Source organism: Trichechus manatus, unplaced genomic scaffold, assembly GCF_000243295.1.
Source record: "Trichechus manatus latirostris isolate Lorelei unplaced genomic scaffold, TriManLat1.0 scaffold00006, whole genome shotgun sequence".
NCBI lineage: Eukaryota > Metazoa > Chordata > Mammalia > Sirenia > Trichechidae > Trichechus > Trichechus manatus.
In genome coordinates this window covers 26658905-26674420 of record NW_004443942.1, presented here as the reverse complement: position 1 = coordinate 26674420, position 15516 = coordinate 26658905, and the positions used below count along the sequence as shown (strand labels likewise).

The 15516-nt window shown below is 44.2% G+C and overlaps 1 protein-coding gene and 1 non-coding gene across 3 annotated transcripts in view; one reads left to right on the top strand and one right to left on the bottom strand.

The window, feature by feature from the left end:
* Positions 1-15516, top strand: part of SLC1A2 (solute carrier family 1 member 2) — a 189247-nt gene that overhangs the window by 159073 nt on the left and 14658 nt on the right. For both annotated transcript variants that reach the window (XM_004369797.3, XM_023738370.1), the window contains 2 exons: positions 1648-1842; positions 6765-6899. In XM_004369797.3, coding sequence (XP_004369854.1) covers positions 1648-1842; positions 6765-6899 — 330 coding nt within the window. The remainder of the gene's footprint in view (positions 1-1647; positions 1843-6764; positions 6900-15516) is intronic.
* On the bottom strand, positions 10216-10286 carry TRNAG-GCC (transfer RNA glycine (anticodon GCC)). The gene has a single exon. It is a non-coding gene; the product is annotated as a tRNA-Gly (tRNA).

Here is a 15516-nt window from a genome sequence, read left to right as displayed (position 1 = left end):
GGGCCCTGGAAACCCTTGAAAAGGGCCTCAGGAAAGGGGGGTGGTGAGAGGAATAAAGGAAGACTAACTTCCTATTAAAGCAGCTGGAGCAGCAAGCCAGGTAGGATCAATCACATCACCTACATCCTCAAGTTTTTTCCCTGGGTTTAGAGGGTTTTAGTAATGAGGCACTACCTGGGTGGTGCAAACGGTTATGCACTCAGCTACTAACCAAAAGGTTGAAGGTTCAGAATGAACTCAACAGCAACTGGTACTGGTAGTAATGAGGTATTCCCAAACATTTATTTCTTCTCCCTACTCAAGACCAAGGAGGAGGCATGAGATAGATATCTGACCTGAAGGAATGTTCCAGTAAGATGACTCTGGCTCCCCTAAAGTTGTTATGAGGAGTTCATGGATCAGTGGTTTTCAAACATCAGTGGTTTGATAAAATTCGTATTTGGGTATCCCTAATTTTAGAGCTTCTGATTCCTTGGTTCTGAGTAGACCCAGGAATCTGCATTTCATTTAGCTTTAGCCCTCTTCCATTCTCTAAGAAACCAAAACCACTATAGTTGTCTATATCCAGCTCTGCTGGTGCCCTAATTCTGACCAAATACAAGGGAACCAAGACTGGAGCTATAAGTGCAAGAGAGAAAACACCTCCAATTGCTGTCCACATTAGAATTTTCCCAGTTCACTTTGTTTAAAAAAAAAAAAAATCAAAAGAGGATGAACCACAGAGCTCTCCTGTGTCAGTTTTAGCCTCCTGCATTGCTTTTCACATTACTTAAGCTTTGAAGCGAATCCACCCACCTACCACGCGCCTCTGTCCACATGGAAATAATATTCTGGCCTTCAACAACACTTATCCTTACAGGTCTCCAATTTTAGAAGACTCATGAATGTCTCAGGAGTCCTGGCCCTAAGGCTGGGTCATGCAGTCATTAAATCTCCATCCTAGGCTGGGAGGAGTGGGGGTGAAGTCACTCCATATTGTGTCTTTGACTAGTTACAGCTCAGATGCTTTTCTGCCCTATGTCATTGGAAAGACTCGAGAGTTGGCAGGTGCCCATGTATCAGGGAGCTGGCCTGTCTATGAGGTTCCCCAGTGGACTGCTAGAAGCTTGGGTTTGTGTTGAATGGTGCTTGCTGTGTTTGTCCAGCCTTATCAGAATTAGTAGGACCAGCTCAGGGCAATTCGCAGTGGCTGGACACAATCCATGCAGTCATCTTATTGGAAAGAGCATGTCTAGCATGAAATTATGGGTCATTCAAAAATTTCTGATTCTATTTCATTATTGATGGCTTATTCTTTTCTGACACAATTTTTTCTGCATCCCAGTTAATGTGAGTAATCAGATGCGTTTCAGTATTTAGTCCAAGATGGAAACGGTGACCAAAGTAAAAAGAAAACTTGAAGCTTTAAGTAGCTCCCAAAAACCTGAACCAACAGAAATATTTTGCTGCCTGTTAGCATCTTTAAAAAGATTGAATTTGAGCCTCCAATTTGCTGGCTTTTAATTTGGCTGCAGAAGCAGATTCTTTGCATGTCACTTAATTGAAACAAAAGAACACAAACTTTGGTGGCATTCCAGTTTGTGCTTTGTCCTGCTTCTCTAAAGTGGACATAACCTTTGTTTCTCTCTTGTTCTCTTTGTCTCTTAGTGCTGGAACTTTGCCAGTCACTTTTCGTTGCCTGGAAGAAAATCTGGGGATTGATAAGCGCGTGACCAGGTTTGTCCTCCCTGTGGGAGCAACGATTAACATGGATGGCACAGCCCTTTATGAAGCGGTGGCCGCCATCTTTATAGCCCAAATGAATGGTGTTGTCCTGGACGGAGGTCAGATTGTGACTGTGAGGTGAGTGAAGTGGGTGGGGTGAAGCACTGAAACAACCTTCCACTCTATTCCCCCTCCACGTTAACTCCATTTGTCCACTTGAATTTCAGTTCTCCTGGTGAAAGAACGATCAAGAAAATAGCAAGAGGAATTGTTGGCAGGCTCAAAGGGAAAGATTGTGACAGGAAAGAGGCAGACTAATAGTAATGCCTTCTGTTTGTGTTGTTGCACATGTGAAATTGCTTTGGAATTTTGAGATTTGATTTTTAACGATCCTATTAATGTAGGCCCTGGTAGCACAGTGGTTAAGAGCTCAGCTGCTAACCAAAGGATTGGCAATTCGAATCCACCAGCTACTCCTTGGAAACCCTATGGGGCAGTTCTACTCTGTCCTTTAGGGTTGCTATGAGTCGGAATCAACTTGACAGCAACGGGTTGTTTGGTTGTTGATTATGTAGGTGGAGTCCCTGGGTGGTGCAAACAACGTGCTCAGCTGCTAATTGAAAGGTGGGAGATTTGAATCCATCCAGAGGTGCCTTGGAAGAAAGGCCTGGTGAGCTACTTCTGAAAAATCATCCATTGAAAGCCCTATGGAACACAGTTCTACTCTGACACATATGGGGTCACAGATGGAATTGCCATGAATCAGAATTGACTTGCTGGCAACTAGTTTTTAGTATGTAGGCAGGGCAGTTTTTTCTATACCCATTTAACAGATGAGGAAACTCAGGTTCCAAAAGGCGCAGTTGTTTGTTCAAAGTCACACTGCTGGTAATGTGCTGGCAGGGCTGTAACCAGGGCTTACATCAGCTGGCTCTGGGTCTAGTGTTTGTTTCATTATAATATGCCCCCTTCAACATTCCAGAGGGGGATGACAGAAATGATGAAATACTGCAAGGAAGAAATTCCTGAATAGGACGCATAACATTTTGTTGCAAGTAAATAGCACATATTTTTGTTTTCACTGAAGCTATTTTTTTCTTTTCTTTTTTTAAATTGTACTTAGATAAAGGTTTTCGGAACAAACTAGCTTCTCATCAAACAGTTGGTCCACATACTGTTTTATGACGTTGGTTAACAACCCCATGACATGTCAATACTCTCCCTTCTTGACCCTGGGTTTCCTATTACCAGCTTTCCTGTCCACTTCTGCCTTCTAGTCCTTGCCCCTGGGCTAGTGTGCCCATTTAGTCTCATTTCGTCCTATGGGCCTGTCTAATCTTTGGCTCAACGGTGAACCTCAGGAGTGACTTCATTACCGAGCTAAAAAGGTATCCAGGGGCCATACTGTTGGGGTTTCTCCATTCTCTGTCAGGCCAATAAGTCTGGTCTCTTTTTGAGTTAGAATTTTGTTCTACATTTTTCTCCAGCTCTGTCCAGGACCCTCTCATTGAAGCTATTTTTACCATATGTGTTCATCAGAAAAAAAAAAAAAAAATTCAGAGAGAACATTTGCCCAAGAGGCCATTAAAACATCACTTCTACATGAATTTAAAGACCTCGCCTACTGGCCAATCCAACTCTTTAACTTCCTGTTTATAGGTAGGGTTGTTGAAAACATCAGTCTTCAAACCATTCAAGGTTGTCTTGACCTTATAGCATAGAATAAAATGCCTTGTCATCATCATCATTCCCACTCCAAGTGGGAGCTTCAGTTAAGCCAGTACCCCTGGCTTCAATTAAGGAAAAAAGCGGTGAGCCAGCTGTAAGGATTTATTCATGTCCTACTGCTACCACGCTGTGTCTCAATTGCCTCATCAGTAAGAGAGGAAGGTAGATTAAGAATCAAAAGGTGTACATTGGCGGTGCATGGGCTGACTCCAGCCCAGAGTCTTGCTTTGTTTGGCTGAAATATATTGTAAAAATTGGAGTTTCAGTATCTTATATGGCACGTGTTCCCAGTTCACCACAGTCCCCACTGCTCCCTATTACTTACACTTGACCTGCTTCACCCACCACCACTGCTTGGCCCTTTAGACATTTGAGTTTGTGAACCTTGGACTCTGTGTTTCCCGTCCTCTCTTGGAACTCTATGAGATCAGTAAATACAGGCGGAAGGTGGGTCACGTTCTGCATAATGAACACAGTTGCAGTAGAAAGAGAATTCCAAACAACTGAAACAGCCAAGGCCCAGGTGATTCATTTTGGGAAATGAATTGTGTAGATACTAAAATACAGTCAGGCTCTATAAAGGTAGTAGCTTTCTTGGGAACTCTGAAGTGGTGGGATCTTTATGTACATTGTCTCTAACATGTCCAACAACCCTGTAGAGAAGGGGTTGTCATCATCCCCATTTTATAGAGGAGTAAAGTGAGACTCCAAGAAGTTATCTGACAAACCAGTGTCTGATGGTTATGGGTGCCAAAGCTAGGAGTCAAATCTTTATCCGCACCCAACCTCTTTCACTTACACTGTATCATTTCTACTTTCTGACTGTGATCTAAAGGAAAACACTAACATAATGTTTTTTTTTTTTTTCCATTGGGTGTTGAGAGGCCAGTGTCCTTTGGGTTCAGATTAAGGCACTGGTCTCTTTTCCTCATACTTTAAACTTCAGGACATAAGGTAAACATTTATATTAGAAATTCTGGTAATAATGTGGTGTTTCGTTGGCCCATTAGTATTCAGAAGTTCATTCTCTGGGAGGCCTTTGCTGGTCCAGGAATCCTTAGAAAACTTCTCCTAAGAGATGGGGTCCATTTGAGTCTGATTTCTCTACATGCTTTACTTTGTTAAAAGTCTAAGCTTAGGGACTGACCAGTGTCTCTAGTAATGGCTGGAAATCACCAACTAGTCATATCCTTTACCATGTTCCAGGAGGTGATACTGCAGTGGAATTACCATTTCTGAGGCTGTGCTTGATTGATCTAGCTCTGAGGTACTTAACTAACTTAGGCACATTTGTATTTAAACATAAATTTCTCTGTTCTTCTTATAACCATTCCAAAAGATTTAGTGAATACCTGTATGCACCTGAGCTCAGATCAGCAGCTAAGTCAGCAAAGAAGAAGAAAAACTCACCAGGTTTTACAGATAAGCACGCACACACATGCACACTGAAAACATCAGTAATAACCACGTTTATTTAATCAGCTATAACATCATCTTGAAATTTTCCTAGAGTCTCTCTTGTCCAACCATCTAATCTAATCTAAGGAAGCTGGCATCAATTCTTCTTCGGTCTTCTTTACTCGTTGTCCAGCTTTCCCATGCGTATGAGGTGACTGAAAACACCATGGCTTGGGTCAGGTGCACCTTAGTTCTCAAAGTGACATCTTTGCTTTTTAACACTTTGAAGAGGTCTTTTGCAGCAGATTTGCCCAATTAGACATCACTATTATCTCCTTCATACAGTTGAGAAAACTGAGGCACCCAATGAGAGTTTAAATTGCCCAAAGTCACATGGTTAATAAATGGCAGAGCTGGGATTTGAACCCAGGTAGTTCAACTCCAGAGCCTACACTGATGACCACTACCCAGTGGATTCAAGGAAAACCAAGATCTCTGAACCCTGACACCAGCTCCACATTGGTGGGGCAAAAGAAAGCATAGATGGGTTCTGTAGACCACATCTAGGAGAAGTGTCTATGTGACAAGCCTAAATCTGGGAAGGATGACAATATGGAGAAACATCACACCAATTGCATTAGCCAACAACTTTTTATGTGACGTAGACAAACCATAAAACCTCACAGGGCCTGTTTCCTCATATGTAAAGTAAGATGTAGGTAAACCGAGGTCCCTTTCAGCCCTTGTTGTTTTTAGCTGCCACTGAGTTGGCCCCTGACTCCTGGTGCCCCCCGTGAACAACAGAATGAAATGCTACCTGGTCCTGCACCATCCCCACAATCATTGCAGATCAGACCATTGTAATCCATAGGATTTTCATTGGCTGATTTTATGAAGGCCAGGCCTTTCAGAAGACTTACAGCCCTACAGACCCAGAATTCTGTGTTTGGTAACACTGGTGGACTGGACCTGGTTAAACCAGTTTGGGAGGGTGGCTTTCAGACTGGAGCCTAAATGCCCACTCTAACTGTAGAATTTTATAACCACGAAAAGAGTAGTCCCCTTTTCTTCTCAGCAGCCCCAAAATGCTAGTTGGGAATCAATATTTTCAGAAGCATCCTTCCATTTAAAACTGATAGCTTTTATAAATAGCATCCAGAAGAGAGAAGTCACTGCCATTTGCTGGACCACAGAGACCCACCTGGTGTCTGGACAGGGCACTTGAACCTTGGGTTTCCCTTCTCCCAGACACGAACTTCAACATGGTGTTGGGTGTGCCCTCAGCATCGTTGGGAAAGAAAATTATAAGATGCTTTGGAGAGAAAGCCTCCCTTTATTTCACTGTCATTTCTTGGAATTCTCTCCCTGAATAATGTATTTTCCAGCTCACGGTGAAACATCCAGGCGTCTGAAGCTTAATGTTATTTGGAATCTGTTGATTTGTTCCCCTGATGTCCACTCAGTTGGGTCTGGATGTTTGCTGAGTTCTCATGTTAACGTTGGCAATGGCCTCCTCAGACATTGCCACACTGTCCAAACGTCTCTGGTGCTCATGGAGACTTAAAGGCGTAAGCAGAGATGAATGCAGTTGGGTTCCCATGGAGGAGTTGAGGGTGATTTGTTTTTCTCCTTTAAAATTTCCTTGCCTGTTGTTAGAGCCACTCTTACCTGATTTGAGCCCTGTGACACATTAGACTAATTGGATACCATGATGGGGATAAGGCTCTGATCCATGAATGTATTAACTTCCATCACAACTGAGCAGAATCCAAATAGACCCGAATTCCTGGGTCTCTGTACTCTAGATTTTTCTATTCCCTGGGGGGAAAAGGCATTTTTATGACTGCCCAGAAGATTAGAGCTTAAAGTTGTCAGGGATGGTTTCCCCAAGGCTTCTTTCTCTCCCCATGACCTGGTCTTCTCTGTTCTTGTAGCCTCACGGCCACCCTGGCGAGCGTTGGTGCCGCCAGCATCCCCAGTGCCGGGCTGGTCACCATGCTCCTCATTCTGACTGCTGTGGGCCTGCCCACGGAGGACATCAGCCTGCTGGTAGCTGTGGACTGGCTGCTGTAAGTGCCTGCGGAGGGGGTTCTGCTAGGGAGTGAGCAGGGGCGGATTATCTAATAAGGAAGGTAAGCACTATGCTTACCTTGCTTACCAGATGATCTGTATTGAACCCATGTGAAATTGTTCACTACAGATTAGTAAATTAGCACAAGCTCGTGCTTACCTTGCTTACTGGATCATCCGCCCCTGTCAGGGATTGTAAATTTAAAAAGAGGCTTTGATTCTGTAGGAAGGTGTTGTGGGGTTGGGAGAGAGACAGATGCCAGCCATACCTAGAAGGAGAATCTTTGGTGTGGTGAAAAAATGTGAAATGTTCACTACAGATGATCTGGTTAGGCAAGGTAAGCACTGTGTTTACCTTGCCTATTGGATAATCTGCCTCTGGGAGTGAGTGCTGCCTCCCAATGGTGGTAGGATGCCAGGTGACAGCCAAGATCTTAGCCAATCCCCATGGCAACTCTCTCCTTCTTCCCTCCCTCTCTCCAACACTTACTGAGTGCCTACTCAGAAACCAAAGAAGAAAAAGATGGAGTCTGAGGGCCTCACAATCTAGTGGGAAAATCTGATAGTTTATAACACAAAATTAAAAGCATCATTTGGGAGCGAACTACTGATGGGTGCAGTGAATCTCAAAACCTTATGCTGGATGAACGAAGCCAGCCCCAAAGGAGTATATACTGCATGATTCCGTTTATATGAAACTCCAAGGAAGGCAATATACTCTATAGCAGTAAAGAGATCGGTGGTTGCCTGGGCCAAGGTAGAGGCATGAGGATTAACTGCAAAGGGCACAAGGAAAGCTTTTGGGGTAATAGAATGTTTCATTTGCAGCGTTATGCACAGGAGTCTACATTTGTCAGACCATGCACTGAAAATGGGTACATTTTATTGTATGCAATTTATATTTCAATGAAGTTAATTAAAATATTAAAGTACATGAAATATAAAAGCAGGTAAAAGCACAGTGAGAAAGGCTTCTATTCCAGTCTAGGATGGAAGGGCAGAGTGCACACTACCAGGAAACAATGAAAATGGCTACTGAATTTTGACCGCACACGACTTGCCATCTGCTATACCAAGCGCTTTACATCTTCCTCTTATAACAACCCTGAAAGGTTGATGTTATTACCCCCATTTTACAGATGAGGAAACTGAGGTTTAGAGAGGTAAAGTGACTTGAGAATGAACAGAGATTCAAGTTCATGTCAACCTGACTCTGGATTCTGTTATATTCTTATTCACTGCCATAGTCTAGCATCTAAAGGCAGTGATAGCTGAGCTGAATCACAGTGGTTAGGTAGAAGTTACTCAATTATACAGTGGGGTGGAGGGGTGGACAGGAGATTGCAGTCGGGAGGGCCAGCCTGCACAAAGGCATTGAGGCTATAAAGAGTGTGGGGACCTGTGCGCCATTTAGTGTTGTTGGAGCACAAAGTGCAAGGCAGGGGAGTGGTGAAAGGTGAGGCAAGATGGACAACCTTGAAGGCCAAGCTGAGGCGCTTGAACTTGATCTTGTATGTGTAGCCCAGCTACCTTTCCCAGTTAAGGACATGTTCCTAGTGTAGGAGACTCGCTGCCCATTTGCAAAGACAGACAGGTCTAGACAGATGGTCACCAAGGAGGAGATTGGAATCAATCCTCTCTGAGGGTCCATTTGGACTTCGATGTTCTGTGAAATGTACACAGAAGCTTCCTGCACAGTCTTGGAGCTAAATGCTAGGAGATGGGGAAGATGCTCTCGGCTTCAACATCAGGTTCATAGTGACAAGTGCTGGCACCTAGGTCCCAAGGCCAAACTGCACACACTTATTTTTTAAACTGTCTCATATGCCAGTGGCAATTTTTCTGACATTTATCAACATAGGTTTTAAATGCCAGAAGCCACACTTTATGGACTTGATTTTCCACTGTGCTAAAACAACAGTTCTCCCTTCCACACCCCCTCTTCCCAACCAAACCAAACCCCTGCTGTCCAGTTGATTTTGACTCATAGCAACCCTATAGGACAGAGTAGAACTGCCCCAAATGGTTTCCAAGCCTGTAAATCTTTACAGAAGCAGACTGTCACATCGTTCTCCCATGGACCCCTTCTTTCAAAGAGAGAAAAATGCAAGTGGCTGAAAGGAAGAAGGATATAGAGGCAGGCTAGAAGGAAGCCTGATGTCTCCATAAAATTTGACTGTTGCTGGTGCAGTGAGTGGCGTTTAGGTTTGAAATAAGAAGTGGCTGCCCGGACGTGATCTATTCAAATCAAGAGGGCTACGAGAAGTTCATGGCTCTTCCTAACTGCTTGTTTCATCACCAGAGAAATGCTCTGAAGTGCCTTTTGTAGAGAGGTGAAGAGCAAACTAAATAACCTTAGGAGGCCTGTCTGTCTCTGCCTGTCTCTTTCAGGTGGTGACGGGGGAATCCTTCCATACTAGCTTTGTTGTTCTCTGTGCCCTATGTTGGCTCCAAGGGGCAGCCTTTATCATGAAGTCTATTCAGACAAGGCATGCATGGAGGCAGCTAAGATTAAATTGTGGTGTATGGGTGGGAAGGATTTGGAGAGAACAGGATGAAGGAGGATAACAGCTGGAGTAGGATTTGGATGGGGAGGGGAGCAAAGGGGAATGAAGACATTGGCAACGGTTTGGGGGCAGGGCACATAGTTGGAGATCAATGCGTGTGGGCTAAACTTGACCACAGAGGTGCAGTGTGATAATCTGGTACCTTTGCACTCAGCAACAGAGGAAGTTACTCAAATACCATTTGCTTCCCCTGTGACTTGCTGCTTACTTATGACTTCCTTTCTCTGTCTCTCTTTCACTCTCGCTCTTGCTCTGGTTCTCTCTCTGTGTAATCATCACCACTATTTCTTTCCAAAAATTTTCATGACCCCAAATAGAAACTCTGTTCCTATTAAGCAGTAACTCCCCATCCACCCTCCCCACAGCATCTGCTAACCACTGATAAACCTTTGTCTCTATGTACTTGCCTATTCTAGATATTTCTTATAAGTGGGACCATACAGTATTTATCCTTTTGTGTGTGACTTATTTCACTTAGTGTAATGGTTTCAAGGCTCATCCATGTGGTAGCATGTTTCATTACTTCATTTCTCTTTATGGCTAATATTCTACTGCATGTATATATGACACTTAGTTTATCCATTCATCTGTTGATGGACATTTGGGATGTTTCCACCTTTTGGCCTCCTTGTTTCTTGATATTCCTCCACTGGTGTTGTCATGGACAGTCCCTTACTTTGTGTAATTATATGGCCTAGTCTTTTTTTTTTTTTTTAATCGTACTTTAGGTGAAAAGGGGACAGTGGGCTGCATGGGCCGGGAATCGAACCTGGGCCTCCCACGTGGCAGGTGAGAATTCTACCACTGAACCACCCATGCAATGCTCCTAGTCTCTTCTGGGGCTTGTTTCTGAGGCTTGAAGCTCACCATTAGAGAGTCATCTCTTTTTAAAAAGTATTATTGCTATGGAATGCTGCCTCCACTATAATGGAAATGCCTTTGAATAGAAAAAGTACAGAATCTATGGGGGATGAGGAAAGGGAGCTGGTATTTGGTAGGTACTGCAATGTTTTTTACATGTTTTCATTTAATCCTTAAAAGAGCCCCGTGGTTTATATTGTTAGCTGCTGTCGAGTCGGCCCTGGCTCATGGTGATCCCATGTTCAATGGAAAGAAATGCTGCCTGGTCCTGTGCCATCCCCATAACTGGTGGTGGGGTGAACCATTGTGATCCATAGGTTTTCACTGGCTGATTTTTAGAAGTAGATCACCAGGCCTTTCTTCCTAGTCTGTCTTAGTCTGAAAGCACCATTGAAACCTGTTCAGCCTCATAGCAACACACAAACTTCCACTGACAGACAGGTGGTGGCTGCTCATGAGGGACATTGGCTGAAATTGAACCTGGTTCTGCATGGAAGGTGAGAATTCTACCACTGAATCACCTGCCATCATGGTATATATTACAAACGAGAAACCAAGAATCAGATAAATCAGGTCTCTTGCCCGAAGGCACAGCAGAGCTTGTGTGGTCAGCTCAGGGCCCTTCTTCCCATCCCGCATGGCCTCCCAGTTATTACCAAGCAGTTCTAACACTGGGGATGTGGAGCAGAGAGATCCAGAGTCAAGAAGGTTGGGGAAGACAACCTATTCAGGTCACACCTGGTTCTACATACTAAGCAGACAATTTTTTGCTTGGCCTGCTTTTTTCCCCTCCCAGGATTAATACAAACAATACAAAAAGCCTAAATGGGGACAAATGGAGTATTGTTAAAATTCAAGTCTTCCAGCCCCAGTAGGTCTGCTATTGTGGGCCTAGGTCTTCTTGGCCATTATTTCCTTTCAAGCCTGATGGATGAGAGGCATTTCATGAAACATTCAAGACCCTGCCTACTTCTGACCCCAATGTTAGGGAATGGAATAGGAGGACTGAGACTTCCCCAGGCACCCCACACGGGTGTTCACATGCTCATACTTGCTCAGGAAAACAGGGCATACTAACTCAAGGGTTGAGACATGCCAGCAGAAGAGAGTTGGCTGAACAGAAATTGGATGATACATTTGGATTAACTCTATTGATGAAGTCACGTATGAGAAAACTCTATCCCAGGCTGGAACTGGAAAGGAAGGAGCAAATGAAGAGCTCTCCTCTAGCCCTGGGGCTCTGCTCTCAGATGGAGGGCTGCCATGTGATCAAGGGGAAGAAATAGGCGGAAGCAGGAACTGTCTATTGGGCAAGAACTTCCTGTCTGGAGCCACGTGTGTGAAGTGGGGCAATAACCTATCAGCTTGCAAGCAAAAGTCTAGTCTGATGCCCTTGAGTGCCCTGCTAGTTTGAAGACCTGGAGTAGATTCTGCTGGTGATGGATGTTTGTATGCAATAAGTGTGAATGTTCCTTTTAAGAAGAAGAGCAAAACAGAGGGAGAGGATCCTGGGAAAATGTGCTTAGGGGTCTGTAGCTAGGTCAGATCTGCTTTGAATTTGTAATGGAGCCACATTCTTTCTCACCAACAAGAGGAGTCCTGGGAACAGACTCTTGGTCATGAGCTCAGTAGCTGTTGGGTGATCATTAATGTGTGTCTGGGGGTGTAGGTGAGAGATGTGAGGTAAAGTACAGGACGAGAGTGGCGGTTCCCTAGAAAAGTCATCTGTGGAGGAAAAGTAAAGAAAAATAAAAGGAGGGGATTTTTTGTTTTTGTTTTTCCTCTTTAGGCAAGGTTTCTAAGCATTCATAACTCTAGCAATTTTTCAATTTAAAACCAAACAAAGCCTGCAGTGACATTTAATGTGCCATGGTATTTGCCAACTGCTGGAGACCAGCCATCCTCGTTACTGCCCGCCAAGCCCTGGACGCTTTTCAGCCGGCAGGCTTAGCTGCTTTGTAAATGTCATGGTGAAAACCCAGATTCTGGAGCCCTGAAAAGGTCCCGAGTCCTGGAGCACTGGATGGGCAGGGCTGGTAAGATCAGAACCTTTCTGGGTCCAAGGAGCTTTTTGTGTCAGGAATCCTTTGCAGATATTTATGAGTTCTCACTGACGCCTCTCTCTCTCTGTCTTTCTGAAGGAGACAGGAAGTGAAAACTAGGAGCCGACATCAGGGAGAGGTGGTAAATACCTGGGTCTGGCCACAGGTGGGAAAAGTTAAACCAAAATAAAGAGAAACCTAAGCGGACCTGTGGCCCATGTAGCACATAAGACTCTGCGGGTGAGATAGTTTCTAGGGGCGTATTTACTAATTGGAGGATTTAGTGGAAGTGGCACTTAGGAAGAAGACTGGATAATGTCCTGTTGTTGTTGTTGGGTGCCGTCGAGTCGATTCCAGCTCATAGCGACCCCATATGACAGAGTAGAACTGCTCCCTAGGGTTTTCTAGGTTGTAATCTTTATGGAAGCAGATTGAGAGGTCTTTCTTCCACGGAACCACTGGGTAGGTTCAAACCTCCAACCTTTCGGTTAGCAGCCAAGCACTTAACTGTTGCACCACCAGGGCTTCTTTTTGGATAACATCCTAGGGCGTCCCTTTAGAGAGCCCCCACCCCACTGGAGGGACTCAGAGGCTTCTCTCATTAGCATTCCTCCCTGGAGGGAACAGAGCAGGGTGCAATCTTATTAAAACATAAATTACTGGGCCCCATCCCTACAGTTTCTGATTCAGGAGGTCTGGGATGGAGCCCGAGAACTTGCATTTCTAACAAGTTCCCAGGTGATGCTGATGATGCAGCGGGGAACCTCACCTCAGGAAGCACTGGACTAGCATTAGGGATGGGAGAGTAGAGACTCCTCGATTGTGGATATATGAGCACCTCTGCTCTTTTCGGCACTTGTTGAGAGTTCATGCACCCACCAACAAAATAGATTGCGTGGATGCAGTATACTAAGAGCTAATACTTGGCGAGTGTCCATTAGGTGTCAGACATTGTCCTAAACACTTTACATGGACTTGTTTTAAAAGTCACAGCAAATTGTTAGGTAGCTAATGGTATTGCTCCCATTTTACAGTTGAGGAAACTGAGGCTCAGAGATAAGTAACTTATTCCAATTTTATTGTTGTTGTTGTTAGTTGCCATCATATGGTGGCCCCGTGCACAAAGGGATCAGACTATTGTGTTTTCATTGGCTAATTTTTCAGAAGTAGATTGCCAGGCCTTTCTTCCTAGTCTGTCTTAGTCTGGAAGCTCTGCTGAAACCTGTTCAGCATCATAGCGGCACACAAGCCTCCGCTGACAGATTGGTGGTAATTGCGCATGAGGTGCGTTGGCCAATAATTAAACCTGGGTCTCCTGCATGGAAGGCGAGAATTCTACCATAGAACCACTACTTTCCCCTTATCCCAGTTTACTGGCTGTTTAATGGCTGAGCTGGGATTCAAACCCAGGCTGTCTGGCTCTTCCTTCGTGTGGCTCTCTCCCGAGTGTATACCCATGCTGATTTAACCCCCAGTGGATGTCTGGTGGAAAAGCAAACCAATCCCTCCTTCCACCGTATCTCTGAAGATTCTAGGGGCTTATATTTGTCTTAGTCTTTGATTTCCCACTTCCGCTGAATTCTCCTCTTTTCTACATCTTGCCTTATCTTCAATCTGTGTTGACTCCAGCATGGTTTGTGGCCCCTTTCCTGCTAAGTCCCCCACCCCACCAAAGTGTCCCTGATTCAAGGCAGTGTAATTGCAGATCAAGGGGAGGGGGAGAGAGGCTATAGCTCTGCATAGCAAAACTATTTTTTTATATATTACAAAAGAAATATGTGCACATGGAAACAAAGGAGGGGAAGCAGAACTCAAAACAGTGATAAAATGAAAAAGAAAAAAATCTCCTTTTATCTACAATGAATCTCAGATCTTGTTTCTCTGAAATAATCCCTGTTAGTAATTTCAGATAGGACAGAAAATAAAAATTTAATATTAGGCATCCCTTTTCTTAAAAAAACAAAAAAACCCTTGGGTGTTCCCCGTCCCTGCCCTACTGCCTTGCTGGGCCTCCTTGCTCCCCACCTCTTTGTTCTCTACCACCTACCTCTGGACCCCCCTCACATTTTCATATGCAAAGCAACTGGGGTTCTCCATGTCTTCTCCTTCTAGATCGTGCCCTTTGACCTAACTTTTCGCAACCAAAATGTCCAAACAGATGTTTTGCTACACAAAAGACAATTTTCTCTCTACAGTTATTCTGCTTCCACCTCTTAAACCAACAATCTATCCCCACCCCCTCCTCCACTTTCCCCTGCCTTGCCCCATGCCCATAAATGAAGAAAACATGGTCCCAGCCCTAAAAGAGTTTACAGCTGGTCATGGGGACAGATGTGGTGAAATCATTCCAACGAAGTGTGGTAGGTACAAAAAAGGGGAATAAGTATAAGATTTGGTGGAGGCACAAAAGAGGAAGTGATTCACTGTGCTTTTTACTTGGACTAATAATAGTAATAATAATAATGAAGGGCTAATAATGGTTGAGCACTTTTTTTGTACCACACACTGTGATAAGCCTTTTCTATGCAAAGAATTTGGCAGAAGACCTCTCATATGACAAGTACTCAGTACATGCTAGCTGTTAAGATTTTCTCAATACCTTTTGAGATAGATACTACTTTTCATATTTCATAAATGAGAAAACTGAGCCAGAAAGGCTGTCACTTGCCCTAGTGGAGGCAGGAATACATCATAGGCTTGAATCCAAAGTTCATACTCTTAACTCATGCTCAGATGGGTCCTCCCTCACTCCATGTGGCTTTAACCCTCGGACCCCAGAATTTGTGCCAGCCTCAGGCCTAGAGCCTCAGTTGAACCCTCTGCCACACTACGCTACGGATAGTCCCTCAGCACCTTGCATTCTAAGAGATGGACAAGCTGGTTTGTGTCTACTAATATCAATTTGAATCATATGAAATTGCCAATCTTTGAACAGTTTAGACTTATGTAAATGGCAATTTCATAGGGTTTAATGCAATGCAAGGGACCAGATGAATTCTGGGTGAGCCTGCTCCTTTGCCTCTGTTCTTTTGTGAGAATCAGGACTTTCAGACAATTCCACCATCTTCCTGCCAGAGGATTCAGACTGAGAGATAGAAAAGAGACAGAGAGCACCTTGGAAATTGCTTTTCTTCCGGGGAGCCAGA